Source organism: Hyperoodon ampullatus (genome assembly GCF_949752795.1).
Source record: "Hyperoodon ampullatus genome assembly, chromosome: 4".
Lineage (NCBI taxonomy): Eukaryota > Metazoa > Chordata > Mammalia > Artiodactyla > Ziphiidae > Hyperoodon > Hyperoodon ampullatus.
The window spans coordinates 39,176,047-39,203,986 of NC_136917.1; the positions used below are offsets into that span (position 1 = coordinate 39,176,047).

Below are 27,940 nucleotides of genomic sequence, written 5' to 3' on the forward strand. Positions count from 1 at the left end.
TATCCTTGTACCTGGTGTCAGATAATTTCTTTATGAGAAAAATCTAGAAGCAGAATTATAGAACCAAAGTAGGACTTCAGATAAATGACAAATTGCGTGTTCCTGCAACCAACAATGTAAAGATGACGGTAGACGGCCTCGTTCTGCACACACTCATTAACACCCAGCACTCATTTTCCTCTTTAATCTTTGCCAATTTGATAATTAAAAAAAAATTAGGTCTATTTAGGTCTTTTGCACATTTTTTGATTGGTTTTTTTGTTTTTTTGATATTGAGCTGCATGAGCTGTTTGTATATTTTGGAAATTAAGCCCTTGTCAGTTGTGTCATTTGCAAATATTTTCTCCCAGTCTGTAGGTTGTCTTTTCATTTCTTTATGGTTTTCTTTGCTGTGCAAAAGAAGAGCCAAAGATTTTTTAGGGCCACAACCTTTTCTAGTTTATGATTTGCCTATACATTTACTTCAATTTAACAATGTTTTGTGATATTCAGAAATTACACTTTTTTAGCGGTCATAATCCAACTACTCTTTTTCCTCTGAAGTCTTCCAGCTAATTGAATTTCTATAATTCTCACTATATAAAGGTTCTGATGTTCTTTCTGATACAGTTTAATTTGAAATAAAAGAGTCTCTTTCAGACACATGCTCTGGGCATCTCTGTCAAGTGTGACTTTTCTTAGATCTAGATTTCTTAAGTGGAGTCTGAGATTCTTAGTTTTGGAGTTTCATTTTGCTTTATTTAGTTTTTGAAGATTTCAAGTCAGGCTTTGCTTTTTTTTTTCCTCACAGTGTGACTCCCTCAGAGGACCTCACTGGAATTTCCCTAAGTTGAATATTCTTTTAGTTTTATTTGTGCTGGATCAGGTGTTGGCAAACTATAGCCTGAGGGCCAAATCTGGCCCCCAGCCTGTTTTTGTAAATAAAGTTTTATTGAAATAGTCATGGGCATGTATACATTATCTGTGGTTGCTTTCACACTAGATGGGCAGAGCTGAGCAGTCGTGACAGAGATCGTACAGCCCAAATGGCCTAAAATAGTCATTATCTGGCCTTTTACAGAATAAGTTTGCACCCCTGTGCTTGATCAACAGGGCTGCCTGCTTCCTGCTTCCTGGTTTTCCTTTTTTCATGAAAAATGGGCATCCCTTCCTCACTTTTTGCACCTGTTAAGTTCTTTGATGGTCCTGACTAGTCTTTTCTTTATAAGCAGAATGTATTTGGACTCGACCAAGCACATTTCTGTTGTTTTTCTCTACTTTATATATTCTCAGAACTATAATAATAATAATCTAAAATTTATTTTTCACAAATTAAAATTTCAACAAACTTCCAAAACATTTAAAGGGTCATTCTCAATTTCTCTCCTCCCATTGCTGCAGGTGAGTAATTTCGGGGGCACAGCTATTCTCTTCTGAGGGTCACCGGCTTGCAGATTACCCAAAATGCCACTAGATGGCGCATAAATCAGGACTCACCTCTCCACCGCCTCCACCCATCCTCGTCTCAGAGTCGGTATTTCAGGATTTCAAGACTGAAATGTGCTTCTCTCCAAATCAATTAACTCTTGATAAGCAGGGAAAGATTACATTAGGACCATTTTCCAAATGCAAAATACTCAGAAACATTCCAAAATAAGTTATACATATTTTTCTGAGCTAGCAGGTTAATTGATTATAAAATAATAAAACTATCACCAATTCAGGATTTTTACTAATGCTTCATTGTTTGAATTAAAATGGTCAATAATTTTATGGGAATTTCCTGGCGGCCCAGTGGGTAGGACTCCGTGCTTCCACTGTAGGGGGCACGGGTTCCATCCCTGGTGGGGGAACTAAGATCCCGAATGCCGGCAGCGTGGCCAAAAAAAAAAAAAAAAGGTCAATAATTCAGAGTTATTTTCCATTTAATTAACACAGATGTATTTATTAGCACAAGGCCTAGGGCCTGCAATACTATTAGGGGGCTCATGAAATTGTGTTACTGTCTAAGATCAGAAGAAATAAATAAATTTTTAGGGTGAAAATTATATTCATTTTACACCAACACAGTCCTAAAATGTAAAATATTAAATTTTTATAAAACTGAAATAAATTTAAAAATTAAATTGTATTTAATTTACTTAATAAATTAAATTGCATTTAAATAAAAATTTTAAAAATAAAATTTAAATAAAAATTTAAAACGATTTTTTTTCTTTGGCTTCTCTGTGAGGCTTGTAGAATCTTAGTTCCTGGGCCAGGGATGGAACCCCTGCTCCCAGCAATGGAAGTGCGGAGTCCTAACCACTGGACTGCCAGGGAATTCCCTTTTTAAAACAAAAACAAAAACAAAAACAATTTTTATGGAGGAAGGCAAAAGTGCCTAAGGCTCATGGAAGACTTGATGTAGCCCTGGGTATTAGGTTTCCTAAAAGTATTCCTTTGTTCATTTCAGATATCGATGCTACAGGCTTTGCCTTTCTTGGGTATTCTTTTCACACGGATTGTAGAGGACCCTGTAAATTCCTGAACCATATCCCCTTGGCACTTATTCCCTTCCTTACATGCCAGACTTTGAATTCCCTGTACATGTGGCAGATTTAGAAGTACTGGAAAATTAACGCCTCCTGGTCAAAACTCTTGAACAAGATGATTGGGGGCTGGTGGACAAACATCCCACTTCCCTTGTTGCCCCTCAGAGACCTCCAGGTGGGATAAAATTGTAGTGGTCCCACTAAAGAATGTCACTGGCCACCTGGCTCTTCAAGGATTGAGTCATTGGCCACTGCAGTCACTGACCTTCAACACACCCTGAAAGGGTTTAGAGCGGAGATCAGGAATGAGGGTCTCTGTGCTCTGGGAAAAATGACAGAACAGCTCTTCAGATAGTTAGATATTTTCAGGAGAGATTTTTAAAAAAATAAATTTATTTATTTTATTTATTTATTTTTGGCTGCATTGGGTCTTTGTTGCTGTGCACAGGTTTCCTCTAGTTGCAGCGAGTGGGGACTACTCTTCGTTACGGTGCGCAGGCTTCTCATTACGGTGGCTTCTCTTGTTGCGGGGCATGGGCTCCAGGCATGCGGGCTTCAGTAGTTGCAGCACACGGGCTCAGTAGTCCACGGGCTCAGTAGCTGTGGCTCGTGGACTCTAGAGCACAGGCTCATTAGTTGTGGCGCATGGGCTTAGTTGCTCGGCGGCATGTGGGATCTTCCCAGACCAGGGCTCGAACCCATGTCCCCTGCATTGGCAGGCAGATTCTTAACAACTGCGCCACCAGGGAAGCCCCAGGAGAGACTTTTATGAACTCAATTTCTTGCATCTTCCCATACTTAGAAAAGCACTAAAATCATTAACTAAGATAACTGTGCCTTGTGACCAGCAGTAATTTTCTACCAAGATGTGTGCTTGATTGCACATCCCCTTCTCCAGAATTACATATATGCTGACCTGCCCCTCACCTCTTCGGAGCAGTTGCTCAGAGCTCTCTGAGAGGTTGTCTCCTGGGCTATAGTCCTCAGTAAGTCCCCAAATAAAACTGAAACTCACAGCTCTCATTTTGTGTGTTTTTATTTCAGTCAAAACCTTGATAATACACTTTTATTGTCTGTCTCCATTCCCCACTCCACCACCCACGGCTTTGGAGATGAGGCAAGGATTACTTAGAGACTCTAAGAACTATAATAATTATGTGACATGATAGAGATGCTGAATATGGCTACAGTGGTAATCATATTACAATATATCAATGTATCCCAGGCCCTGGTGACCACCATTTTACTCTTTTTTTTTTCTTTTTTCTTTTTTTTTTTATAAGTTTGGCTTTTAGGTTCCACATATAAGTGAGATCATACAGTATTTTTCTTTCTCTGTCTGACATCATACTTGGCATGATGTCCTCAAAGTCCATCTATATTGTCAAAAATGGCACTATTGCCTTCTTTCTCACCACTGAAAAATATTCCAATGTGTCTATGTACCAGTCTTCTTTATCCATTCATCTGTTAATTGGCACTCAGGTCATTTCCATATCTGTAATTTTCTCGTCTGTTGAAGAGCTGTTAGCTGGGTGATATGAGGAAAACAGTGACCTCATTTCTGAGTCTCTCTTTCCTTTTCTTCTTTTTTCTTTTTTTTTTGTAAAACAGGGATGATTATCCTATCTCACTGGTATCTGTTGCTTAGCAGAGCCTTATTAAGTTGTCCTATTCCATTTCCTTTGCTTTCTCCTCTCAGGTTCCTGAGAAGCAGTGGGAAAATGCCACCTGGTTGGTGACGGAGTTCATGCTGGTGGGTTTCTCCACCTTCCCAGGCCTGAGGACCACCCTCTTTGCACTGTTCTTCCTCACATACTTGGTTACCCTGAGTGGCAAAGTCACCATCATCACCGTCATACGTGCGGATCGGACCCTGCACACTCCCATGTACCGCTTCCTGGCCGTGCTGTCCCTCTCTGAGACCTGCTACACGCTGGTCACCATCCCCAATATGCTGGCTCATCTGCTCATGGAGAGTGGAGCTATCTCCATCCCTCGCTATTGGGCTCAGATGTTCTTCTTCCTGGGCCTGGGACGCAGCCACCGCTTCCTCCTTACCCTGATGGGTTACTACCGCTGCGTTGCCACCTGTCATCCCTTGCGTTATTGGGTGATCATGAGACCCACAGTTTGCCTCTACCTGGGAGCCCTGGTTTTCTGCTTCGGGTCCTCTGTGGCCTTGATCGAGACCAGCCTGATCTTCTCCTCGCCCTTCTGCTGCAGCGAACGCGTGGAGCATTCTTCTGCGACAGCACCCGGTCCTGAAGCTCAGCTGCCCGGGGAGTGCCAGCAAAGCGCTGGCCATCTTCTTCCTGACTATCCTCGTGGTGCTGGTCTCCTTCCTCCTCATCCTCCTCTCCTACACCTTCATTGTGGCCGCCCTCCTGAGGATGTCCTCAGCAGCCGGCCGGCACAAGGCCTTCTCCACCTGTGCGGCCCACCTCACCGTGGTCATTGTGCATTTTGGCTGCGCCTCCATCATCTACCTGAGGCCTGAGTCCAGAGGAAACCAGGACCAGGACCGCCTGGTGGCTGTGCTCTACACGGTGGTGACACTGCTGCTGAACCCGGTGGTATACACTCTGCGCAATAAAGATGTGAGGGTGGCATCGAGGAGGACCCTGGCGCGAAGCCGCGGAGTTTTAAAAATAAACACTCGTCCTAAGTTCCGGCCCTAGCTTTTTCATGAACACTTGCCCTGCCTGACACTCAGTTCCCCCACCTGGAAAACAGAGGCCACTCCCATAACCTTAAGTGAAATAGCCTGGGTGAGGCAACTTACAAACAGTGCCTGAGACCCAGCATGAACTCCATAAAGGCTGCCCTTTCCCTTCGTCTTCATTTCCTTGACTTTGCTGGGTTGCGATGCCGTCTGCAGAGCATGATGGTCACTAGTGGAGGGTGGCCCTGACCCTACCTGGTGCTGGCGGGCAGTGGAGGGCAGTGCTTTACCTAGCAGTGAACAGGGGTTGGCACCCGGTCCAGCATCCTTTTATTTTGTCTCGCTCAGAAGTAGTTCACTTTTTTTGGGGTGTGGCGGGGGGGGGAATGAATGTTACCAACCAAAGGCTGCCTTTATTTTTCCTGTCACACTTAAATGATGTTTTCTTGATTGTTGGCCACCTCTCTCCCCCTTGGGTCTTTTATTTCTTTGGTATATGATGGGGAAAGAAAGAAAAAAGGAAGAATTAAAATTTTTTTATTGTAGTAAAATATATATAACAAAACTCATCTTTTTATCCTTTTAAAATTTTCTTATTGTTGAATTTTATGAATTCTTTGTATATTTTGGATAACAGTCCTTTATGAGATATGTCTTTTGCAAATATCTTCTCCTAGTCCGTGGCTTGTCTTCTCAGTCTCTTGATACTAATTTTTCCAAGTATTTATCACTAACTAAAATGATCTTATTATCTATTGTTTGTCTCCTTTAGACAGTGTAAGGTCTTCGTACAACCTCTCACTACAGTGTAAGGTCCAAAAATAACGTGTATTTCCAGTGCATAGCATGGAGCCTGGTATTTTGGATGCAGCTGACAAATATTTGTTTATTGAATGAATGGATAAGAACTGTTAACATTTTTTAGTTTGCTTTATTCTTTTTGAAAATGGCATTAAGCTGTTTTAAGTTCTTCCATCTCCTTTTTAAAATTTTGAAGCTCAATTTCAAATTACCGCCATTTTCATCTTCAAAATTAAGGATAATGGTTAGTCACTTACAAGAGCATGAGATGAATTTCTACTATTTAATCTTTTTTTTTTTTTTTTTGTGGTATGCGGGCCTCTCACTGCTGTGGCCTCTCCCGTTGCGGAGCACAGGCTCCGGACGCGCAGGCTCAGCGGCCATGGCTCACGGGCCCAGCCGCTCCGCGGCATGTGGGATCCTCCCAGACCGGGGCACGAACCCGTGTCCCCTGAATCGGCAGGCGGACTCTCAACCTCTGCGCCACCAGGGAAGCCCTATTTAATCATTTTTAAGTGTACAACTCAGTGGCATTAATTACATCCACAAGTTAGTGCAACCATCACCACCATCTCTTTCCAAAACTTTTTTCATCCTCCTAAATTGAAATTTTGTGCCCTTTAAGTAATGAATCTTCATTCCCCCATCCTCCCCATCCCTGGTAACATCTAACTTACTTTCTGTCACTATGAATATGCCTATTCTACATGTTTCATATAAGTGGAATCATATAATACTTGTCCTGTTGTGTCTGGCTTATTTCACTTAGCATAACTTTTTTTTTTTTTTTTTTTTTTTTTTTGTGGTACGCGGGCCTCTCACCGTTGTGGCCTCTCCCGTTGCAGAGCACAGGCTCCGGACGCGCAGGATCAGCGGCCATGGCTCATGGGCCCAGCCGCTCCGCGGCATGTGGGATCTTCCCGGACAGGGGCACGAACCCGTGTCCCCTGCATCGGCAGGCGGACTCTCAACCACTGCGCCACCAGGAAAGCCCTGGGCTCCTTCTTAAAGGCTGTAAGAGTGCTTAGAAACACAGGCCACCTCATGCCCACTGAACCAGGGGGTCTGGAGATCTGGGTTCCAGTTTAGCTTTGAACCACTTGCTGAGACGTGGGAAGGTCCCTTTCCTTCTCTGTGTCTCAGAGGTCATTAAACGAAGGTCATTAAACCATGACACATGGTTTTTTCCCTCTGACATTTTTAGACCCTATGCTTTCTCTGAAACTCATAAATATGAGGATTGATGAGGAAAGGTCTAGTAAGTTCACTGTTTCCCAAAATGTGAAGCTCTTAACAGTAACATTTCCTGCATGTGGCATGAAAGAAAACTTTGAATTACACAGGCAGAAATTTATTCCCTTTCTCAGTTCTCTTTGAAGGCTGATGATTACTTCAAGGAAAAATTTCAGTTTGGTGCTAGTGTATCTTTTAAAAAAATTATTTATTGGGAATTCCCTAGCTGTCCAGTGGTTAGGGCTCCACACTTTCACTGCCAAGGGCCCGGGTTCAATCCCTGGTCGGGGAACTAAGATCCCACATCCCGCATGCTGCATGGCGCTGCCAAAAAAATTTTTTTTTATTTACATAGTGTGAGTGTGTATAATATCTGTCTATATACACACATATATATGAAGTTACATGTATAATTTTATTTTTAAAGCATCATATAGTAAAATAAATTTTTTAGTGTACAGTTCAATGAATTTTAACACATGCAACCACCACTACAATCTGGATACAGAACAGCTCCATCACCCCCCAAAATTCCTCATGCTACCCTCCATATGTCACACTTTCCGTACCCCCTGGCAGCCATTGATCTGTCCTCCTACACTATGGTTTTGTCACTTGGAGATTATCATATCAATGGAGTCACACAATATGTAACCTTTTGAGACTGGTTTTTTTCACTAAGCATAATTTTTTTTTTTAGTAATTTAGCATAATTTTTTTTGAGCTTGTGGGTAGAGAATGCTTTTCCCCTTAAGTTTTTTTTTTTTTGGTCATGTCACGCAGCTTGTGGGATATTAGTTCCCTAACCAGGTATTGCACCTGGGCCCTTGGCAGTGAAAGCACAGAGTCCTAACCACCGGACAGCCAGGGAACTCCCTCCCCCCACAAGTTTTATTGAGATGTAATTGACATATGATATTGTATAAGTTTAAGTTATACAACATAATGATTTATTATTTGTATTTATTGTGAAATGATCACAATATGTTTAGTTAACATTCGTCACTTTACATGGTTATAAACTGTTTTTCTTGTGATAAAAACCTTTAAGATCTACTCTCTTAGCAACTTTCAAATATACAATACAGTATTGTTAACTGTAGTTACTACGCTGTACCTTACATACCCAGGATTTACTCATCTCATAACTAGAAGTTTGTACCTTTTGACTACCTTCATCCATTTCCTCCACCCCTCACCCCCTGCCTCTGACAACCACCAGTTGGTTCTCTGAGCATAACTGTTTGAGATTCATCCAAGTTATTGTGTTACCATATTTTGTTCTTTTATTGCTGAGTGGTGTAGTACGGTATGGATGGACTACGGTTTGTGTAACCACCTACTGAGGGGCATTTTGGTTTCTCCAGTTTTTGGCTATTACATATAAAGCCGCTATGAACAATCATGTGCAGGTTTTGTGTGACTTAGATTATTCAAAACCCCTTCTGGTTTCCCAACTCACTTAGAATAAAATTCAACATAAGCACAGTGGTATCTGGGTGGGCCCCCAAAACTACACCCTGTGATAGGCATGAGGGAGCCATGTGGTTGAAGCACAGGGCCCATTCTTGAAGTGCTTCCAGTCTGGAGGCCCAGGCAGCACTGCTTGAGTTCACATTCTGCCTCTATCACTTACAAGCTGGGCAACCTTGGGTAAGTTCCTTAACCTCCCTGTGTTTCAGTTTCAGCATCTATAAAATGGGGATATTGCTAATACACCTCCCTTCCAGGGCTGTTGTGAGGATTAAATTAGTTCATATGTCAAAAGGGCATGGAACAGCGCCTGCACATAGTAAGTGCTTGACATAAGATAATCACTATTTCATTATTGGCTCGGGAAGTTTAATTGGGCCCAGAAGGCCCTTCTAGGACATTTGCATTTTATCCTGTTAATATTGGCAAGGAGAGTGGGGTTGAGCTGGTAGGTGAGAGACAGTGGGGAGAGGGACTGGTTTGGAGACTGTTGGAATAATCCAGAGCAGCTCTTATAGAGAGGCGGGTAAGAGCCTGTTTGGAGTGGGTTCAAGAAGAATAGGAGAAGAGCTTACGGAGACAGCTTACGGAGACAGTAAGTATAGATGGATTTTGCTAAAAAAAGGAGCAAATGGACAGTCACAAGTGGAGAATGTAGGGCCATAGGAAGGTTTTTTTTTTTTTAATGGGTGAAATGAAAACCTAGGAATGATTCAATATAAAATAAAATTAACGACGGGGTGGAATCCTTGGAGGGAAATCCCAGAAGTTGACAAGGGATGGAAGTCAGTCTTGGAGGGAAGAAGGGCGCTCAGGACCAGAATTACTCCCCCTGTACTGATGGGGAGATCATTTTCCAGATGCCAGACGGCTGCAATGTGAAGCCCTGGTTGGAACCGGGGACCACTCAGAGGGCCCATTCCCCTGCACCGGAAGCAGAAAAACTCCAAGAGTCCGGGAAGTGGGCAGGGCTTACAAGGGTAGGGGCAACAGTGTAGGCGGGGATAGGGGAGAGGGGGCGGGCCTCTGCCTTCGCAGAATTGCGGTGGGATGGGAGGCAGGGCCTGGAGCTAGAGCGAGGGGCAGGGTTTGTTTGGGGTGAGAGTCCCGGATGGTGGACACTGGGCAGTGGGTCCGAAATGGTCCATGCTCGGCCAACGCGAAGGGGCGTACAGCACGCCTGGTGTGGAAAGCGGGCTGGGCTCGAAGGCCCGGAACCTGCGGGCCTGCAACGCTGGGCCAACGCAAGGCCGAGGAAGGTGGATCGCGCCAAACTCCCGGCTACTGGAAGCCGCAGAGGGGCCTGGCCTCTTGTAAAAAAAAAAGCGTGAGGCCTGCAGTGCGAGCCAATGGGAAGCGAGGGAGGGCGGAGCCTGTGCAAGGGGCGGCCAGTAGAGACAGGGCTCTTATAGGAGGTGCCCTGGAGCTGAGCGCACGCGCGTCGGGCCGGAATACAGGGCGCCCCGGATCCAAGTGGGCAAAAGGGGCAAGGCCACAGCTGTCCGGCCCAGCCTGTTCAAGCCGCGCGCCTGTTCACGTGACACGAAAGGAGAGGAATTCCTCTGGAGTCAGCGCCGTTTCCTGTAGGTGAAGGTTAAAATGCCCCGGGGGGTGGAGAAGCATCCCGATGCAACCTGACCTCAACGCGAGGCCTGGGGTCGGGGGACAGGCTCGGGCCCGGGCGCTCGCTAGGGGAGGGGTCTGGCTTGTGGAGAGGGTCGTGCACGCTAACTTGGGGGCGTAGACGTGGGGTGGGCTCACCACTAGGGCTGAGATTCGGGTCATTGATGTCAGAGAGGCGGGGCTTCCCGCCGATCCTTTGAGAAGTAGGTAAGTGGGAAAATAGCTATCTTGAGGCTTTGTCGCCGCATTGACCTGTGGTGACTTCTTTAGGTGGTTGTGGTGACGTGAGGGGGGTGGGCTGGCGTTGTAAGAGGCGCGGCCAGGTCCCTGAGAGGTTTGGCCTGGCCCGGAACCTGGGGATGTAAGGGGCGTGGCCGCGCAGAAACTCGTGCCATGGGGCGTGGCCCGGGATCTGGGCTGGGAGAGGGGGCGTGCCTTCTTCTGGATAATTTAATTGTCGCGCAAACGTCCTAGCCCTGCCCTTTCTCCCTTAGGTGCCATCTCATGGAGACGCCCGCGGCTGCCGCCCCTACTGGGAGCTTCTTCCCCTCTTTCCTGCTCCTGGGTTTCGCGACGCTAGTGGCCGCCTTGCTGGGCGCCGCTCACCGCCTGGGGCTCTTCTATCAGTTGATGCACAAGGTTCAGGGGAAATACAAGGGCGACGGGCCGGGGGCAGCCAAAGGAATGGACTTCCAGCGTTCCTTCCAGCTAACCCATTTTATAGGCGGGGAGAGTGAGGTCCAATTAATCCAGAGGGGCTGGTCGGGAGATTCTTTCCAGGATCCTGTCGCTGTTGCCGAGCTGCTTACGGGGCTCTGGACTTTGCCTCTAGGAAGAGGTCACAGGGAGTGCCTGGGCACTCAACCCCCCGCCCACCTCCTTCCTCAGGGACCTCGAGCCCTTTTCACGGAGCAGTGTTCCCTAACACGATGGGGTCAGAGTGCTGAGAGCAGGCACCAGAGGACGTGGACGGCTGTGACACTTGTGACAGTTGCTGTCTGCTGAGCTCAACGCTTTAGAGGGATTTTCCCACGTACCCAGTACATTCTGGAATAGATACTCTTGTTTCTGTCTTCATTTTCCACAAGAGGAAACCGAGGCTCAGAGAGGTTGTGTGATAGCTTGTGTTAGGAGACCTGTTTGGGGAAAAGCTGACCCCACAGACCTTGCTCTGAACTACTTGCCTCCTCTCTCAGAAATTTACCCCTTCCCCAGACCCTCTCCTTAGTCTTTCCTCTCCTAACCTGGAGCACCCTTGACCCCTCCCCAGTCCCTCCTCTCCTAACCAGCAGCAACTTGAGGATTTGTGGAGATTTAAGGCAAAGGCCTCTGGTGTGCGTTGCTGTGCAGAAGCACTGCCTGTGCCAGCGGGCTGCTCCCATGTCAGGCACGTGGCAGCTGGCAGCCTGTTAACTGGGCCCAGTGAGTAGGAGGGAGTCTGGAAGGCTGGAGTCAGCAGTCACGTTACGAGGCCCTGATACTGGAGAGCAGGCCGTTCTGGAGTCCCAGCAGATGGCCCCTGGCCAAACTCCCTTGGGTTCTGTGGATCCACCTTCCCTAACCTCTCTTCCTGCTTGCTCCACCATCCCTGAGGCGGGCAGTGTTACAGAGTGGGGTGCTTTAAGATCATTGGTTCTATGGGACTTTGAATCTTGCTCAGGAGTCTTGATCTCTGTAGTTGTAAAAGGATATAACGGTCAGGATGATCTGATAAGATGATATGTCCTACTCTGAGCCAGGTGTATAGTATAATATGTGCCTAAGCAACACCAAGCTTCCCCTGCCCTCCGACCCTGCTCCTGCCCTCCTTCCTGGGGGAGGGGGATTGTCCCTCTTCCCACCTGCCCTGGTGCCCGTGCCCTGGTCCTTGACAATCTTGCTTCTCCCCCTTTTTGGGCCCAGGTGGACAAGGCAAGCATCCGGCATGGTGGGGAGAATGTGGCAGCCGTGCTGAGGGCCCATGGCGTGCGGTTCCTTTTCACGCTGGTCGGCGGGCATATTTCCCCACTGCTGGTGGCCTGTGAGAAGCTGGGCATCCGCGTGGTGGACACCCGCCACGAAGTCACAGCCGTCTTTGCTGCTGATGCTGTGGCCCGCCTGACCGGTGAGGGCAGAGTGGAGAGGGCTTGGGGCTGGTGAGACTGGGATGTCTTTGAGGGGCAGGGTTTTTTGATGGGTGGGTGGGGTGGCCAGGAGGGTGGACACAGCTGTGACGGTTTGTGTTTCAGGGACAGTGGGCGTGGCGGCAGTGACAGCGGGCCCCGGCCTCACCAACACAGTGACTGCGGTGAAGAATGCCCAGATAGCCCAGTCCCCAGTCCTGCTTCTGGGTGGGGCTGCCAGCACCCTGCTGCAGGTACCCTCTTCTTGAGGGGTGTCAGGGGCCCCAGGGAGCCTGGAAGTTCTCATGTGTTGACTCCCTGGACTCCTGTCTCCACCAGAACCGGGGCGCACTCCAGGCTATTGATCAGATGTCCCTGTTCCGGCCACTCTGCAAGTTTTGTGCTTCTGTGCAGAGGGTGCGGGAGATCATCCCCACCCTGAGGGCCGCGATGGCTGCTGCTCAGTCGGGCACCCCAGGTGCGGGGCGGGGGCTGGGCAGTGGTCAGGCCCTAGGGCCTGGGGGCTGGGAGACACAGCAGACGCAGCATTCTCCCTGTCCCTGCAGGCCCGGTGTTTGTGGAACTGCCTATTGATGTGCTGTACCCCTACTTCATGGTTCAGAAGGAGACGGTGTCAGCTAAGCCGCCCAAGGGCCTCGTGGGTCAAGGGGTCTCCTGGTAAGTAGCCCAACTCCTACCATACCCTTCCCTATCTGCTGGCTTCTCCTGCCACCTCCTGCTAGCACCCATCTCTCCTTTGACTCATTCATTGATCTGCACATCAGTTGAGAGGAGCCAGCCGTGGGAAGAGCATTCCAGGTAGAGGAAATAGAATATGCACATGTCCTGAGGCAGGAATGAAGTTGGTGGGTTGGGAAAGCAAAGTGGCCCATGTGGTGGCAGCAGGTGAGCAAAGGGGAGACGGGCAGAGACTGAGCTCAGAGCAGCCAGCAGGAGCCACTTGGCAGACCTGGGGCTTTGTTTTTAATTTGAGATCCATTGAGAGGCACTGCAGGGCCTTAAGCATTGGCACGGGATACCCTGGTTTGGGTTTTTATTATGTTCCCTCTGGCTCTTGCTGGAGTGTGGACTTTGGGGTTAGGTGGAAGCTGGGAAGCCAGGGAGGAGGTGTGGCGGTCACTGGGATGAGAGATGATGGTGGTCTGGAATCTGGGTGGTAGCTGTGGGATACATCTGGATGGATCACATATGAGTGCCTGGACCTCCAGCAGGCCAGGATAAGGGAACAATGTGTCCCTATGGGCCCATGACATGGGCATAGCTCAGTCTGGGGCCACTATGGGACTTTTGAGTGGTGAGTGGCCAGGATGTTGGAGAGAGCAGGTCAGTGGGGCTGGCCTGGGACAAGCTTGAAGGTTTTCCTGGAAGAGCTACAAGTTTCAAGGGGGGAGTTTCTTTCTGTTGACGGGATAAAAAGGGTTCTAAGCAGGGGCATAGGCCTAGCAGAGGTACATGAAAAGGATCCATTTTTGGTCACCACGGAGGTGGGCCTGGCTGAAACAGGGTGCAGAAAGGAGAATCAGGGCTTCCCTGGTGGCGCAGTGGTTGAGAGTCCACCTGCCGATGCAGGGGACATGGGTTCGTGCCCCGGTCCGGGAAGATCCCACATGCTGTGGAGCGGTTGGGCCCGTGAGCCATGGCTGCTGAGCCTGCGCGTCCGGAGCCTGTGCTCCGCAACGGGAGAGGCCACAACAGTGAGAGGCCTGCGTACCTCAAAAAAAAAAAAAAAATGAGAATCAATTTCCCTCCTCCTCCCTCTCCCTCTCCCCCCCACCAATCCCTCGCATTTGCCTGTCCTTGCCCCTCTGCCTTCCACTCCCCCTCCAAATATTTAGCGAGTGCTGCTATGTGCTAGGTACCTGGATGGGCATGAACAGGACAGACAGGTCCCTGCACATGGGTGTGTGAGAAGCACCACGAGGGCCAGCTCAATTTACTCACATGTCTTTTATGACAACCCTTTGAGTTAAGACTCAGAGGTATTATTATGCCCATTTCATAGATTAGGTAACTGAGACCCAAGGCAGTTGAATGACTTGCATGAAGTTGTCCAGTTTGTTAATGGCGCACTAGGATTCAGCCCGGAGGAACCTTCAATGCTTTATCCACAGAGCTATGTTCCATCTATAATGAATGAAATGAAAGTCCAGAGAGATGGGTTCAAATCCCAGGACTGCCACTAACTAGCTGTGTTAACCTTGAACAAATGATTAAACCTTTTTTTTTCTTCCAGTTTTATTGAGATATAATTGACATACAGCACTGTGTAAGTTTAAGGGTTACAGCATAATGATTTGACTTACGTATATTGTGATTAAATATATGACGTCAGCTTCCTCATCTGTAAGATGGACCAATGTTGCCTTTTCTCTCTAGACTGAGATTCTGTGATGAATAAAATGAGATTATTTTGAGTGCAAAGCATAGGCTGAAGTATAAAGGAATTAACCATTATTATCTTAAATAAGAATAGGGCTGGGCTTCCCTGGTGGCGCAGTGGTTGAGAGTCTGCCTGCCGATGCAGGGGACACGGGTTCGTGCCCCGGTCGGGGAAAATCCCACATGCCGCGGAGCAGCTGGGCCCATGAGCCATGGCCGCTGAGCCTGTGCGTCCGGAGCCTGTGCTCCGCAACGGGAGAGGCCACAGCAGTGAGAGGCCTGTGTACAGCAAAAAAAAAAAAAAAAAAAAAAGGGCTGAGTCCAGTGTCATACCAAGCGTAAGGCAAGGTGTCTCCCAACCTTCCTCCAACATGATTAGGGAACTAGCCCCTTGCAAGGCTGGCTTGTGCCTTGCCTTTTCTTTCCATGCTAGGGTTCCCCATGGTTCCATCCTTGGTCTCTTCTCATTTTCTGCGATCTTTACTCCTCCTTGAAAGCGAAACAGAAGCTTCAGGCTCTGACTAATTCTAGCCGGCTGATGCCCACATGTGTATTTTTGGCTGGATTGGGTATCCTTGAGGGCAGGGCTGAGCAGGATTTATCTTTGTGTCTCCAGGGCCCTGCACAGGGCCTCATGGAAAGTCAGGGCCCTGTGACCCAATGAGTAAGGAGACATCAGAAGCCAGAGAAAGGCAAAGGTATGGATGATTGTTAAGAACTCCAATTAATCGAGTGTTTTGCAATGTGCTTTATATCCTGAGTGGCTAGATCACTGAACCTTGGGAGAGATGTTCCCTTTTACATTTTACAGAGGAGGAAGCTCAGAAAAGTTGAGTCACTCACCCACAGTCACACAGGAAGCAGCAGAGCCAGAACTCAAGCCCACCTCTGTCTGACCCCGCGGCCATGGCCCCTGATTCTGGCACTCCACGCCGGTGGCACTTGTTTTTGAGGGTCTGTGTCAGGTTGGGGTGGTCACCAGAACCTCCTGAGGGGAAATAGGCCACTGGGCACTCAGCCACTGGGGTCTGTCTATCCCTGGGCTGTTGCTTTTGTACCTCTGTTCCTGTCCTGCTGCCTTCCTGGTCCCTTTCCCAGCCCTTCTCCTCCTTCAGCTTCTGGAACCCTGGTATGACTCCTGGTAACTGACTCTTCCTCTCCCCTTCACAGGTACTTAGAGAATTACCTGGCCAACCTCTTTGCAGGAGCCTGGGAGCCTCAGCCTGAGGGGCCTCTGCCTCTGGACATCCCTCAGGCTTCCCCTCAGCAGGTGAATTGCCTCTGTGCCCTGGCCAGGGACCCCCACCTGCTGTGTGGCTTCTCTCTGAACCAGTACTGGGGCTGTGATCTTGGGGGCTGATGGTGACTCAGGGCTGGCTATTTGAGCCCCACCTCTTGCCCCAGGTTCAGCGCTGTGTTGAGATCCTGAGTCGGGCCAAAAGGCCCCTTGTGCTGCTTGGGAGCCAGGCCCTGTTGCCTCCAACACCCTCAGACAAACTTCGGTGAGAAGCCTCAGGCTTGCCCTTACTGTCACATCCCTGGTCCCCTGGGGCCCTGTGAGGAGAGGCAGGCCCTTGGCCACACTCACTTCTGTTCTGCCTGGACCCCTAGGCTTGCTGTGGAGACCCTGGGTGTCCCCTGCTTCCTGGGCGGGATGGCGCGGGGACTGCTGGGCCGGAACCACCCCCTTCACATCCGGCAGAACCGCAGTGCCGCCCTGAAGAAGGCAGATGTTGTCGTCCTGGCAGGTGGACCTCATCCTCCCACCCTCCCTTTCCTTTCCCTCCCACTAGGCACCTCCCTAATCGTGTAACCCTGCCCCTCCTAGTCAGGTACTGGCTGGCACCCCACTCTCATAATCACCCACCCTCCTACCTCTCACCACCCCCCTTCCCCTGGACCTGAAATTCAGGTAAACTCTCGCCGGGTTGCAGTTGTGTCCTGTGACCCAGCTTTACACAAAGATAGCGGGCACCTGTGGTACTTTGTGTACAGCATTTGCATTTGTATGCCTTATACAGCATTTACACAGCACGTACACCTATGGCATATATATTTTTACATAAAGTGCTTGAATCCTGCCAGAGACATAATAGTTGTATCAGTTAGCTATTGTTGTATGATAACCACCGTAAACTCAGTGGCTTAAAATGCACTTATCATTTCTCAAGACCCACCTGGGGTTAGGTGGTAGTTTTTGTCATTTTGGTAGGGCTCATTCCTGAGTCTGCACTCAGAGAGGCGGGAAGTCAGCTGTGCTGATCCAGGCTGGGCTGGCTTGTAACTTGAGGGTTGGTTGCTGGCCTAGCTTGGCCTCAGTTGGGGTAACTGAGTTCTTTCACTCTCCCCTACCTCCTCCTCCATGTTTCTCATCATCCAGCAGGCTAGCCTGGGCTTGTTCACTTGGTGGATGTTGAGAAACATGCAGGGCTTGGGGAGCAAGGTTATTTGAGAGAGAGCGAGTGGAAGCTGCAGGGCTTCTGGGGGTCTGGCCTCAGGAACGCATGCCATCACTTCTCTCACATTCTGTGGGCCAAAGCACGTCCTGAGGCCAGCCCAGGTTCATGGTGTGGGGAGCTGCAGAGTCTCATTGCAGGTGACACTGGTACAGGGAGAGGTGAAGACCTTTATGCATTCAGTCTACCATGATGGATTAAGTAAGGTAGCAGGTACTCCCCAGGATGCTAGCCCTTTGTCCACCGAGACTCTGTCCTCTACCCCAGGAACGGTGTGTGACTTCCGTCTGTCCTATGGCCGTGTCCTCAGCCGCAGCAGCAAGATCATCATTGTCAACCGTAACCGGAAAGAGATGCTGATGAACTCAGACATGTTCTGGAAGCCCCAGGAGGCTGTGCAGGGTGAGCCCCTAGCAGCCCCTACACATATGTGTTCTTTCCGGTCCCTCTCCTCCTGGCCTCTGCTGCAGCTGGCTTGAGCTGGGTGCTGGTGACCAAGGCCTGGACCATGCCCCAGGGGGCCCCGAGTCGGCCAGAGACGCGTATTTGGTCCTTAGACTGATGGGGTGCTTCTGGATGAACTAATGGTAGGGTGGGCACCAGAGGGAAGGCCTGGGAATGTGCGTGTGATCACATCCCCTGTCTGTACTCTCCCATGTCGCCTGCTGCCCTTAGGACCTGCCCCGAGGTCTCTCTTGTCCTGTCGTGGCTCCTCCACCCCTGTTCAGTCCTCTTCCACGGCCTTTCCATGCCCTGCTTTGCCCATCGTTCCAAGGACGTTGACTCTACCCTGCGGTGCAGGCGAGAGGGAACTTGCGTCAAGCAGAGAAGTGGCACCATTTGCATTCATGTTTGGGAAAATCCACTGTAGCAGCTGGTGGGCAGCGAGTTGGAGGGGACTGGGTGGAGGCAAGGGGGCTGTTAGGGCCAGGACAGAAACGACGAGGCCTGGAGTGGGGATGGAGAGGGAGGAGAAACTCAACTTCTCTGAGCCTCTGTGTGATCATTTCTAAAATGGAGATGGTGAAAAGTACATCATCACTGGCTTATTTGTTCACTGTACAAGCACTCTGCATGCCTGGGTTGTAGAGATGTGCTTGGAGGATGGAGGTGTTTTTAGTGACGTTTCAGGGGCAGAATTGACAGGACTGCCTGATCTGGGGTGTGATGGGGAGGCAGGAGACAGAGGCTGATGTGAGTTTCTAACCCACTTTGTGCTCCCTAAACCTAGTTTCTTCGGCCTTGCTCTCCCTCACACCCGTTGCCCTGACTTGGTTCCGGCAGGCTCTGGGGTGTGTTTCACCCATTTTGTGCTAGGACCCCCCTGGCCTGCTTCTTTGCCTCCTGCGCAGATGCCTGTTCGCTTCCTGCTGTCTTTGGGCCTCTGGTGCTTGAAGGGCAGGAGGAGGCCATCTCCCTGCAGCTGTGCCCTCTTCCTTCCCCAGGAGACGTGGGCTCCTTCGTGGTGAAGCTGGCGCAGGGCCTTCAGGGCCAGACGTGGGCCTCAGACTGGGCAGAGGAGCTTCGGCAGGCTGACCGACAGAAGGAGCAGACCTTTCGGTGGGGGCTGGGTAGAGTGGACTTGGGGGGTTGCGGGTTCGCAGGGGCCCATGCCGCTGGCTCTGCTGACCTGCACTGCTCCATCACAGGGAGAAGGCATCGATGCCTGTAGCCGAGCACCTTAACCCGGTGCGGGTACTGCAGCTGGTGGAGGAAACTCTGCCTGACAACTCCATTCTGGTGGTCGATGGTGGGGACTTCGTGGGTACAGCCGCCCACCTGGTGCAGCCCCGCGGCCCCCTGCGCTGGCTCGATCCTGGTAAGGGCGGGCCTATGCATGGGGCAGCTTGCACTGTCGGGGCCCCTTCACACCCACCCGCTCTTGGTTCTTCTAGGGGCCTTCGGTACTCTGGGGGTTGGTGCGGGATTTGCACTTGGCGCCAAGCTGTGTCAGCCGGATGCCGAGGTGAGTCAGAGCGTGCTGGGGGCAGGAGGCTTGCTGCTTTCTGGGCCGTGAGCCACCCCAGCCATCCTTGGTACCCCCTCAGGTCTGGTGCCTGTTTGGCGATGGAGCCTTTGGCTACAGCCTCATCGAATTTGACACCTTCGTCAGACACAAGGTGACCGGGTGACCAAGGGAAGCTCATAGCCTGGGGTTCTGGGAGATGTCACCAGGGGTGGAGTGGGCTGGGGAGGGAGCTGCTTGGCTGGCAGGGGTCCTGTCCCTGTCTTTGACCTGTGGCTGGCCAAGCCCTGGGACTGAAGGCTGTGGCCTGGCCTCATCCTCTCCCTGCAGATCCCAGTGATGGCTTTGATAGGGAATGATGCTGGCTGGACCCAGATTTCCCGGGAGCAGGTGCCCTGTCTGGGCAGCAATGTGGCCTGTGGCTTGGCTTACACTGGTGAGGGGCCTGGAATGGGTGGGAAGGGGGAAAGCTGTTTCAGGCCCAGCTGAATGTATGTTCCTCTCCCGGGCTAGCTGCATGGTAGGCTGGGTTCTGCCATCATTCTGACTTGATCTCCCCTTTTAGGTTATCACAAGGCGGCCATGGGACTGGGAGCCCAGGGCTTGCTACTTTCACAAGAGAGTGAGGATCAGGTGGTCAAGGTGCTGCATGATGCCCAGCAGCAGTGCCAAGATGGCCACCCAGTTGTGGTCAACATCCTCATCGGGAGGACGGACTTCCGAGATGGCTCCATTGCCGTGTAGGGCCTCATGGGTCAGTGCCCTTGGCTCTCTTCCCACCCCTGGACTGTGCCAGGCTGGTTTCTCATCCTTGCTTGCCCTGGGCCTATCCTATGAGGCCCAGTGACCCTAAAACCCTCCCTGAGGACAAGGAGGGGCTGGAGGGGTCAGAGCTCAGAGAGCCTCCTTGGCAGCACTGGAGAGCCCTTGGGCCTTTTTCTTTGTGGGCTCAACTGTGTCCTTTCTCCCCTTCTCTCTTACACATTGAATAAACCACCTCTGGTCCATGTGGGCCCAAGTACTCATCCCAGAACCTGTGCATACTTATTTATTGTCCACAAAGATGGAAGTGAGGGAAAGAGGGAGGAGACAGGAGGGGACCCTACTCTCCCACTGGAACTCTGGGGCTCACTGAGGCACCATTACTGGGGATTTCAGGGTGCCTGGGCACTGCAAACTCTTTCCCCGCTCTGTGGTCCCTGAAAGAGCCCCACATGCCTGCTCTAGACATGTCCATGCACACTAGTCCTCACACACAGACACACACGCACGGAGGCAATAAATATGTTCCGTACCAAAGTGCCCCCAGCCTGACACTTCAGGTGGGGCCCCTCCGAAAGGGAGGTCTTACAAGTGCTCAGTTTGTTCAGGAATGGGGAGGAAGAATTGGGGAGGGGAAGGGCCATACTCTGCTATCTACTTTTGCTGGTTTGAGGCAATCATGGGGTTTTCCTTGGAAAAGAGGGTGGAGAAACCAGCTGTTTTCCTATAAGCCTCAGGCTGCCCCTATCCAGCCAGAGCCCAGGATAGGGGCTTTCCCCCACCCTGCCTCAAACAGTACCTCATGATAGTCCTTGGGCCCGCCGAGGGAGAAGCAGAGTGCAGTGCTCAAAGCTAATACTGATTTGGTTGGCAGCAGCAAGAGAACTGACTGGGGGGTGTCTCACCATCCCAGGGTGATGCTCACAGGAACTGGCGTTTCCCTGGCTAAGGGGAAGCAAGAGAGGCCAGCCAGCCCTGCAAGCAGAACTGCCTTTTGGCAGCCGGGGAGAAGCCCTTGGTACTCAGAAAAGATGGCCACAATAGCTGGTCCTGAAAATTCCCAATCCCCGGCCTTCGCAACCAGTGCCCAAATGTTGAGCACTGGAAACGAGGAATGATTCTCAGCAATGGGTTGGCTGGTCACTAGGCAACTCCCCAGGAACCAGGGGCTAGGCCTGAGCTACAGGTCTGGTCCCCCTAGGTCTTTAGGGCACCGCCTTAGCAACCAGGAGCCCGGCCTTAGTAATCGGGGTCCGGCCCCGCCCGGCTCACAGACACACGTTGATCTGCTTGGAGAGCTCTCTCTCCAGGTCCATGATGAGGGCATCAAAGTCTTTGAGGTTCAGGTGCGGATTGAAGGGAGCCTCGAAGTCGTCTTCGAAGTCGGTAGCGACCGTCGGCTCGCCAGCCTCTTCGTCCTCGTCTTCGCTGTCGCTGCCCGTCACGTGGTCGTAGTCCGGTCCGGACAGGAAGTCCCGCCCACAAGGCAGGAAGTCCCGCCCGCAAACGCTCCAGTCACCGGCGTAGCGGTTGCTCGGGGGGCTCTCGGGGCCGCCCCGGCCGCGGGGCCGAGTCACCACTTCGGGGCTCGCTAGCGGCAAGTGAAGCGGCGGCTGTCGTTTGGGCCGCAGGTACGGGACGAGCTCCGGAGCCTCTGGGGGCCTGCGCGGATCTGCGGAGGGAGAGGGAGGGCTTGGATGATGTAACGCCCAGCGGTGGCAACTAGACCTCTGATTGGCTGCTTAGGTAGCTAGGCCCCTGATTGGCCGGTCGAAAGGCAAGGCCTTCGACCGGATCAGGATTTCACTGGCTGAGCTAGAACTGGTTGCTGAGGCAACCAGGTACCAGCTTACTCGGACTAGGGGGCGCGGCTTGCCTGAAGCCCGAGACTCTAATTGGCCACTGGAGAAAGTATCGTAGCGGCAGCCTGGCTAAGATCGGCGGCGCGGGGGCGGGGGCGGGGGCGGGGGCGGGGGCGAGCTCACCTGGCCAGGCTTGCAGCAGGTAGTGCAGCACCTCGATGTGGCGCTTGAAGTCCACTGCATTCGAGAGGCCCGGGCCAGAGCTGCGGATGCGGGGCCTGGCGGGTGCCTGGCGCGCCGGCAGCAGCACAGGACCGAAGCAAACGGCAAGGTTCTGCGGAGTCATGCGGTTGTGGGCGTGGAAGGAGGAGACAAGGCGCAGGTGGTCCAGGAGAAGCGTCAGTGTAGCCTGAGAGGAGAGGGTTGGGAGAGCATAAGGTGGGCAAAGCCGGTCCCCTGTTGCACCTGAGGGAGACTAAGGCGGTTCAGAATGGGGAAACTGAGGTTCAAGGTCTCATAGCTGGGTGATGACCCAGCTAAGACTTAACCATTAGGTATTAGTATTATGATCCCATTTTGCTGGAGGGGAGACTGAAGCGAAAGGTAACTTAACTTTGAAATGGCAGAACTTGGGCTTGAGCCTACTCCTCTGTGTGTTAGGCAGGGCTGGTATTAATCCCATTTTATAGATGAGGATATTGAGGCACAGAGAGGGTCGGGACTTGTCCAGGATACCACGGCCAGGAACTTCCCTTATGGTAGGTTGACACACCTGTGTTCAGAGTCTGTATTTTTGATACATCCGGCCTGTGAAACCTTAAGTAACTCACTCAACTGCTCTGGGCTTTGGCTTCCATATCTATAAAGTGGGGACACTAATAGCACCTATTTTCTAGAATTGTAACAATGCCACACATTCATGGCCATCACAGGCCCAGGCATGGGTGAAACATTCTGCTGATGTCAGCCCATTCCCTGTCTCTCCTGCTCCCACCAGGCCCAACTCACCCTCTCCACATCTGGCAGGCAGCTGAGGAGCCCACGGGTGCCCTCAGTGCTGGAAGGAGCCCTGCTTGGGGGCTCTCGGGCCATGGCCTCCAACACCACCTGATAGAGGGGCTGGGTGATGAGCGGGGTAGGCAACTCCCGAAGATAATCCTTGAGGATGCCTGTGGATACAGGGCCCACTCTGGTCAGGGCACCCCTGGTTTCTGAGGCTGGAGATTCAGCTGGGGCTGGGAGCAGGGGAACAGGAGGAGGATAGGTGCAGGAAGGTGAAAACAAGGCCAACAGAAGGGGTGAGGTCCCAGAGGGACCACAGGGACTGCCTTGAGGTGAGGGTTGAATGGGGTGCAGGCAGGAGAGAGAAGGGGCATGCTGACCAGTGACGACATTGATATCGGGGTACAGGTCCTCGGAGAGGCAGACAGCTGCACTGTCCCGCTCAAAGGCATCTCGAAGCTCTTTCTTCACAGCTGCTGAGCCACACAGACGGTACAGCCCCACTACCTGGGGGTAGGAGCAGAGAGATGTCCTCTTGTCAGGGCCACAGACTGATCAGGGCCCTGTGGGTGAGGGCCAGAGGCCTAGATCACAGTGGCAATGGGCTGAGACGTTGGGGGCTGGCTGTAGCTTCACTGGCTGCCTTCCTGCTCCTCTGACACCTGTCATTGGGGATCCCACCTGGCTGCCTGGACAGCCTGGCCCTGTAGACCCTCTGGATCACTTGTCCTGGCACCCACCTCCTTTGACTCAGGAAACTCTGACTCATTTTCAGCTTACTTGTCACCTCCTCTGGAAAGCCTTCCCTGACTACCCCAACCAGCGGGTCAGGTCCTGCTTTAAGCTCTCCCAGTTTCTTTGCTCTTCTCCCAGCCACAGTTTTACATATGTGATTTATTAGAGTCATGTCTTTTCCCCCATCAGACTCACGTCTTTTCCCCCATCAGACTCTGAGCTCCAGAAGGGCTGGGATCCTATGTTACTAAATGAACAGATGACCCATGAATTCTGGGCTAGGTGCTAGGGTCTGGAGGGAGCGGGTGCTCCTGCCCTTGTCTAGGCTGGGATTGGAGCCAGGAGTTCCTCAGGTGGGGTAGGGGGAAGCCTGGCCTCCATACCCTGGGTGTTCTGGGGAGATGTTCTGAGGTCTGGGGCCTAGCTAGGGTGGGGTGAGGGACTTACCCGTAGCCCTCGGCGCTCAATCTGCCCAACACACTTCTGGATGATGAGGGGCACCTGGCCCGGGGACTGCTCCCGCTCCACCAGCAGTGGCAGGGGCAGCCCGAAGACTCGGGGCTCAGCTGTGCCTGGTGCTTCCTGTTGCTCCGACAGGGTCAGCTTGGCGTACAGCAGCCCTTGGGGCTCCAGGCGCACAGCCAGCTGCTGGGCCTCGCACCCTGAAGACACAGGGGACCTCCTGAGTCTAGTCTGCCCCCACAGGCTCCTGTGCCCTGGTCCCTACTCCAACCCATGCCCCATCCTGGGCTTAGTACCCTGGGCACTCTGGAGGAAGGAGGGAGCCCTGAGCTGAATCCTGTGCCCTACACCTCCTCCCCTGCAGCCATGCATCCTACCTCGGAAAACCGTGGGCAGCAGCACAGTACCCTGGGCGCAGGGCCGGTGCCGCCGAACGCCGGGGTCCCATGCCAGCACCAGGGCCCGCAGCAGCCGCGCGGCCTCGAGTTCCAGGTGGAAGGTGTGGTCCAGCCGCAGGAAGTCTGGCCCCCCACGCAGTGGCCCCGTTCGGGCCCGGGCCACCCCATCCACCTGCAGCAGGCAGCAGAGGTCTCGCGGAGTGGCCCCAGGTGCCGGTCGCAGCCCCCCCAGCCCGTACAGGTGCAGGCTGAGGCGGCCCCAGAGTGCAGTGGGGGGCGTCCGGGCCGATGGGCCCACCTCATAGGGGCGGAAGGCGGTGGGCGACGGGGGCCCCGCTGGGCGCTCAGGAGAGTCGCCATCACTGAGGTAACCGGCCCTCAGGCCCCGTGCGCCCTCAGACACTGCCGCCCGCCCCGGGGTCCCCACGCTGCTGTCCAGGTGGTAACGGCTGATGACGGACCCCGCGGGGGCGGCTCGCTCACGCTCTCGGCCAGCCCGGGTGCTCCGCAGACTCAGGCGGCGCCGCAGCTCGGGCAGCTTCTTCATCTTCATTGAGAGCCGCCTGGCCGGGCCTGGGGACTTGGTGCGGGAGGCTTTGGTTGGGGGACTGGCGGGGGCTGCGCCTATGGGGAGAGCAGACCTCAGGGTCCAGAAATCTGGGCTCGGGATGGGGGTGAGGCTTGTAGTCATCTTGGGGGTCCCTGGGTGTCTGGCTTGTGCTCACCTGGGGAGGCCAGGCTCTCCGGCTCAGCTGAGCCTGGCTGTGGGCCTGGGAGCTCAGGTGCCGGGAGTCTGGGGTCCTCCTCAGGGATGGGGTTGTACCAGATCTCACCAGCAGGCTCCCTACTGCCAGCTGCCCCGGGCCCCAAGGTGGCCTCATCTGGTGGCTTGGCCCCGCCCAGCACCCATCGGCGGCTGCTGGGCTCCAGGCTCTGCAGGTAGGCACCCCGAGCTGGGCTCCGAGATGCCTCGGGGCTGGGGGGCCCCTCTGCTCCGGCCTGGGATCCTTCCGGGGCCTGGGGCTCTGGTTCTGGAGGACTGGGCTCCGGGCGCTGGGCTGGGCGGCCTGGCAGAGAGCAAGGGGTGTGAGACTCAGCCTCCCACTGCTCCCAGAGCAGTCCCGGCCCAGGGCTCTTCCCCCAGCAGGAGAATGCACTCAGCACTGACACTCCACACATTCATTTGGAATGGGTGGCTGCAGGCCAGCAGTCTCATCTGTTACCAGCTTACGGCCTCCTCCCCAATCTCCCTGGCCCTGGTATCCCAAACAGGACTCTGTCCCTGTGCTCTCCAGCCTCAGAGGTCCGGTGGGGTTTCTTTGGGCCTGGGCCCTGCATTCCCCACTCTACTTCCCTACACCTCTCGTTAACTCTGCATGGAGCCCTGCCTTTGTCCCTTCTCACTGGGTGGCTTTGGGCAAGTCACTTTCCATCTCTGAGCCTCAGTGTCCTCCTGTGAAATGTGGGGATTTGATGCCGCCCTTCAGGGAGGCTTCGGGGAGCTCGACATGGAGAGCACTTCATAGGCACTCATATCTTGGTCAAGCACATAGCCCACAGTGGACGCTGCCTAGCTTGCTTGGAAGACAGGAGCAGGCATGACAGTGAGTGAGTGCCTGCTGGGTTCTCCCATACCTGCAGCATGTCACTCCCCACCTCCCTGCCTGTCTTCCAAACCCCCGCCACCGTCTCTCAGCCCAGGACTGACCCCCATGGTCAATGCCTCCCCCTTGGGACTTCCCCTTCCTGCTCCATCCTCCTCTCTCTGACATCCCGGGCTGTTTCCTGTGTGTGTTTGTGCGTGGGCACCCCTGTCCCTTCTCTCTGCTCTGGGAACCTTGGGAATCTTTGGGAAGGGCTGGGGGGAGGTCAGATCCATGGAGTCTTCTGCCCTCCCTCCTTTAACTCCTTCCTTTCCGGGACTTCCTGTCCCACGCAGCTCTGATTTCTTTAAGGTCCTGCCCATTTCTTTAAGGACTCCCTCCTCTGGTCACTTCAGATTTCCACTCCCCAGGACTCTCATTTAGTAGCATAGTCCCCAGAGCTGTTAAGTCACTTCACTGGCACTGGGTAAATGACCCAACTGCTCCGTGCCTCAGTTTCCCCATCTGTATAAAGGGGACAGTTTCTTGGGGCTGCCTAAGGTTGGGTGTAGCTGCAGTCACTGGTTAATAGGTGAGAGGGGGTGGGGGGTAGCTACCATGATTGATGCACCGCCTCTCTCCCCCTGCAGGAGTACGCCCCCATCTCCCATCCCAGGTCTCTAGGGCTCAGGGTGTCCCCTGCCCGGCCTGAATAAGCCCCAGTTTCTAGGCCTCCCAGCTCCTCCTCCCCTGCACTCTCCAGGCGCTCTGCCTCGGCCCCATTTCCTGTCAGGGGCGAGGCCCCCTCCCGGGCCTCCCAAGGAGCCGAAGCCCTGGCATCCCTGGCCAGGCGCACATAACGGTTCGCGCCCCCTCTCCCCCCAGCCCGTTACTTTCAGGACCTTTGCGTGCCCCGGCCCCCAACCCCGGCCCGCAGGGGGCTCCGCAGGGCTTCCCCTGTCCCTCCTTGGGGCCCCGGGACCCGCTTTCCAGGCCGGGTGGGGTTCGGCGCCCCTTCTTCCCCACCTCCCCCTCTCACCGCGCTCCTTCGCGTCCGACTTTTTCCGGGGAAGTTTCTCCCGGCCCCGAAGGCGGGAGAAGGTTTTCCTGAGTAGCGGCTCGGCCATGCTGGGGCCCGGGCCGGGCGGAGTGCGCGCCGCTCCGCGCCGCCCCCCGCCCTCCCCGCCCCGCCCGGGCCTCCCCGCCCGCCCCCCGCCCCGCGCCAGCAGGAAGCACATTCCGGGAATGCTTGGCCCAAACTCTTTTTTTTTTTTTTTTTTTTTTTCCCCTTCCCGCGGCCTGAGCGAGCGATGCTGGGAGATGTAGTCAGTCGCCCGGGCCGGGAGTGGGAGGGAACGGGGGCTCTGTGCTACCTTCCTGGGCTCCAACTCTGAATATCTCGGAGCAGTCGCGGGCCCTAGTCTTTCCTCTTATCCATCCCTCCGTTGGTGATCGCATACAGAAAGTTCTCTGGGGTTTACTTCCAAAATGCATCCTGAACAAATCCCTTCTCTTTCCTCCCATCCACTGCTCCAGCCTGGTGCAAGCCCTGGCACCACTCGTTTTGATGACACCACTTCTTCCTTAGTTTCCCGGATGCCCTCTGGTGCCTCCCTCCGCCACCCAGTTCTCCACTCCCCTTTCCCCCAAATTCCAGTTACTACTGCTCTTTAACAAACCATCCCGAACAGCCGTTTCATGATGCTCACAGATGCTGTGGGTCAGGAATTGGGGCAGGGCAGGGCTGACATTGATTGTTTCTACTCCTCAGTTGGAAAGACTTAGAGGCTTAGGGGTGACTCAACAAATGAGGGGCCAGAATCATCTGGAGGCATGTTCACTTGCAGTTGATGCCAGGTGTGGGCTGGGACCTCTGCAGGGGCTGTGGACTAGGGCACCTCCACAGGCCTCTTGGTGTGAACTGGGTTCCTCCTAGCAGGTCAGTAGTCAGGGTAGTTGGGATT

The 27,940-nt window shown here is 53.0% G+C and overlaps 2 protein-coding genes and 1 pseudogene across 5 annotated transcripts; 2 read left to right on the top strand and 1 right to left on the bottom strand.

Moving 5' to 3' along the window:
- The first annotated feature begins 1,453 nt into the window (after positions 1 to 1,453).
- On the top strand, positions 1,454 to 5,194 carry LOC307051181 (olfactory receptor 10T2-like; annotated as a pseudogene). Its single transcript has 2 exons — positions 1,454 to 1,513; positions 4,216 to 5,194. The product of its transcript is annotated as an olfactory receptor 10T2-like (transcript).
- A 5,618-nt stretch (positions 5,195 to 10,812) lies between these two features.
- ILVBL (ilvB acetolactate synthase like) lies at positions 10,813 to 20,257 on the top strand (the record flags this gene model as incomplete). 2 transcript variants are annotated; one of them, XM_079703220.1, is made up of 15 exons in its annotated part: positions 10,813 to 10,947; positions 12,211 to 12,412; positions 12,537 to 12,664; positions 12,750 to 12,888; positions 12,977 to 13,088; positions 15,981 to 16,080; positions 16,215 to 16,312; positions 16,422 to 16,558; positions 17,534 to 17,668; positions 18,712 to 18,826; positions 18,916 to 19,085; positions 19,162 to 19,232; positions 19,315 to 19,386; positions 19,563 to 19,622; positions 19,798 to 20,257. In XM_079703220.1, the coding sequence occupies 15 exons, from the start codon at positions 10,813 to 10,815 to the stop codon at positions 20,077 to 20,079; spliced, it is 1,956 nt and encodes a 651-aa protein (XP_079559346.1). In that variant the 3' UTR covers positions 20,080 to 20,257. The 2 variants fall into 2 exon arrangements, with proteins under 2 accessions (XP_079559346.1, XP_079559347.1); XM_079703221.1 differs by having other exon boundaries at positions 19,563 to 19,668; positions 19,798 to 20,103.
- A 1,005-nt stretch (positions 20,258 to 21,262) lies between these two features.
- On the bottom strand, positions 21,263 to 27,118 carry SYDE1 (synapse defective Rho GTPase homolog 1; the record flags this gene model as incomplete). Of its 2 annotated transcripts, none has more annotated exons than XM_079703216.1 (8): positions 21,263 to 21,666; positions 21,980 to 22,205; positions 22,805 to 22,965; positions 23,179 to 23,305; positions 23,981 to 24,195; positions 24,373 to 25,017; positions 25,119 to 25,460; positions 27,016 to 27,118. In XM_079703216.1, 8 exons carry the CDS (start codon positions 27,101 to 27,103, stop codon positions 21,263 to 21,265), a joined length of 2,208 nt encoding a protein of 735 aa, XP_079559342.1. The 2 variants fall into 2 exon arrangements, with proteins under 2 accessions (XP_079559342.1, XP_079559343.1); XM_079703217.1 differs by having other exon boundaries at positions 25,119 to 25,274; positions 27,016 to 27,103.
- Between the last annotated feature and the right edge of the window lie 822 nt (positions 27,119 to 27,940).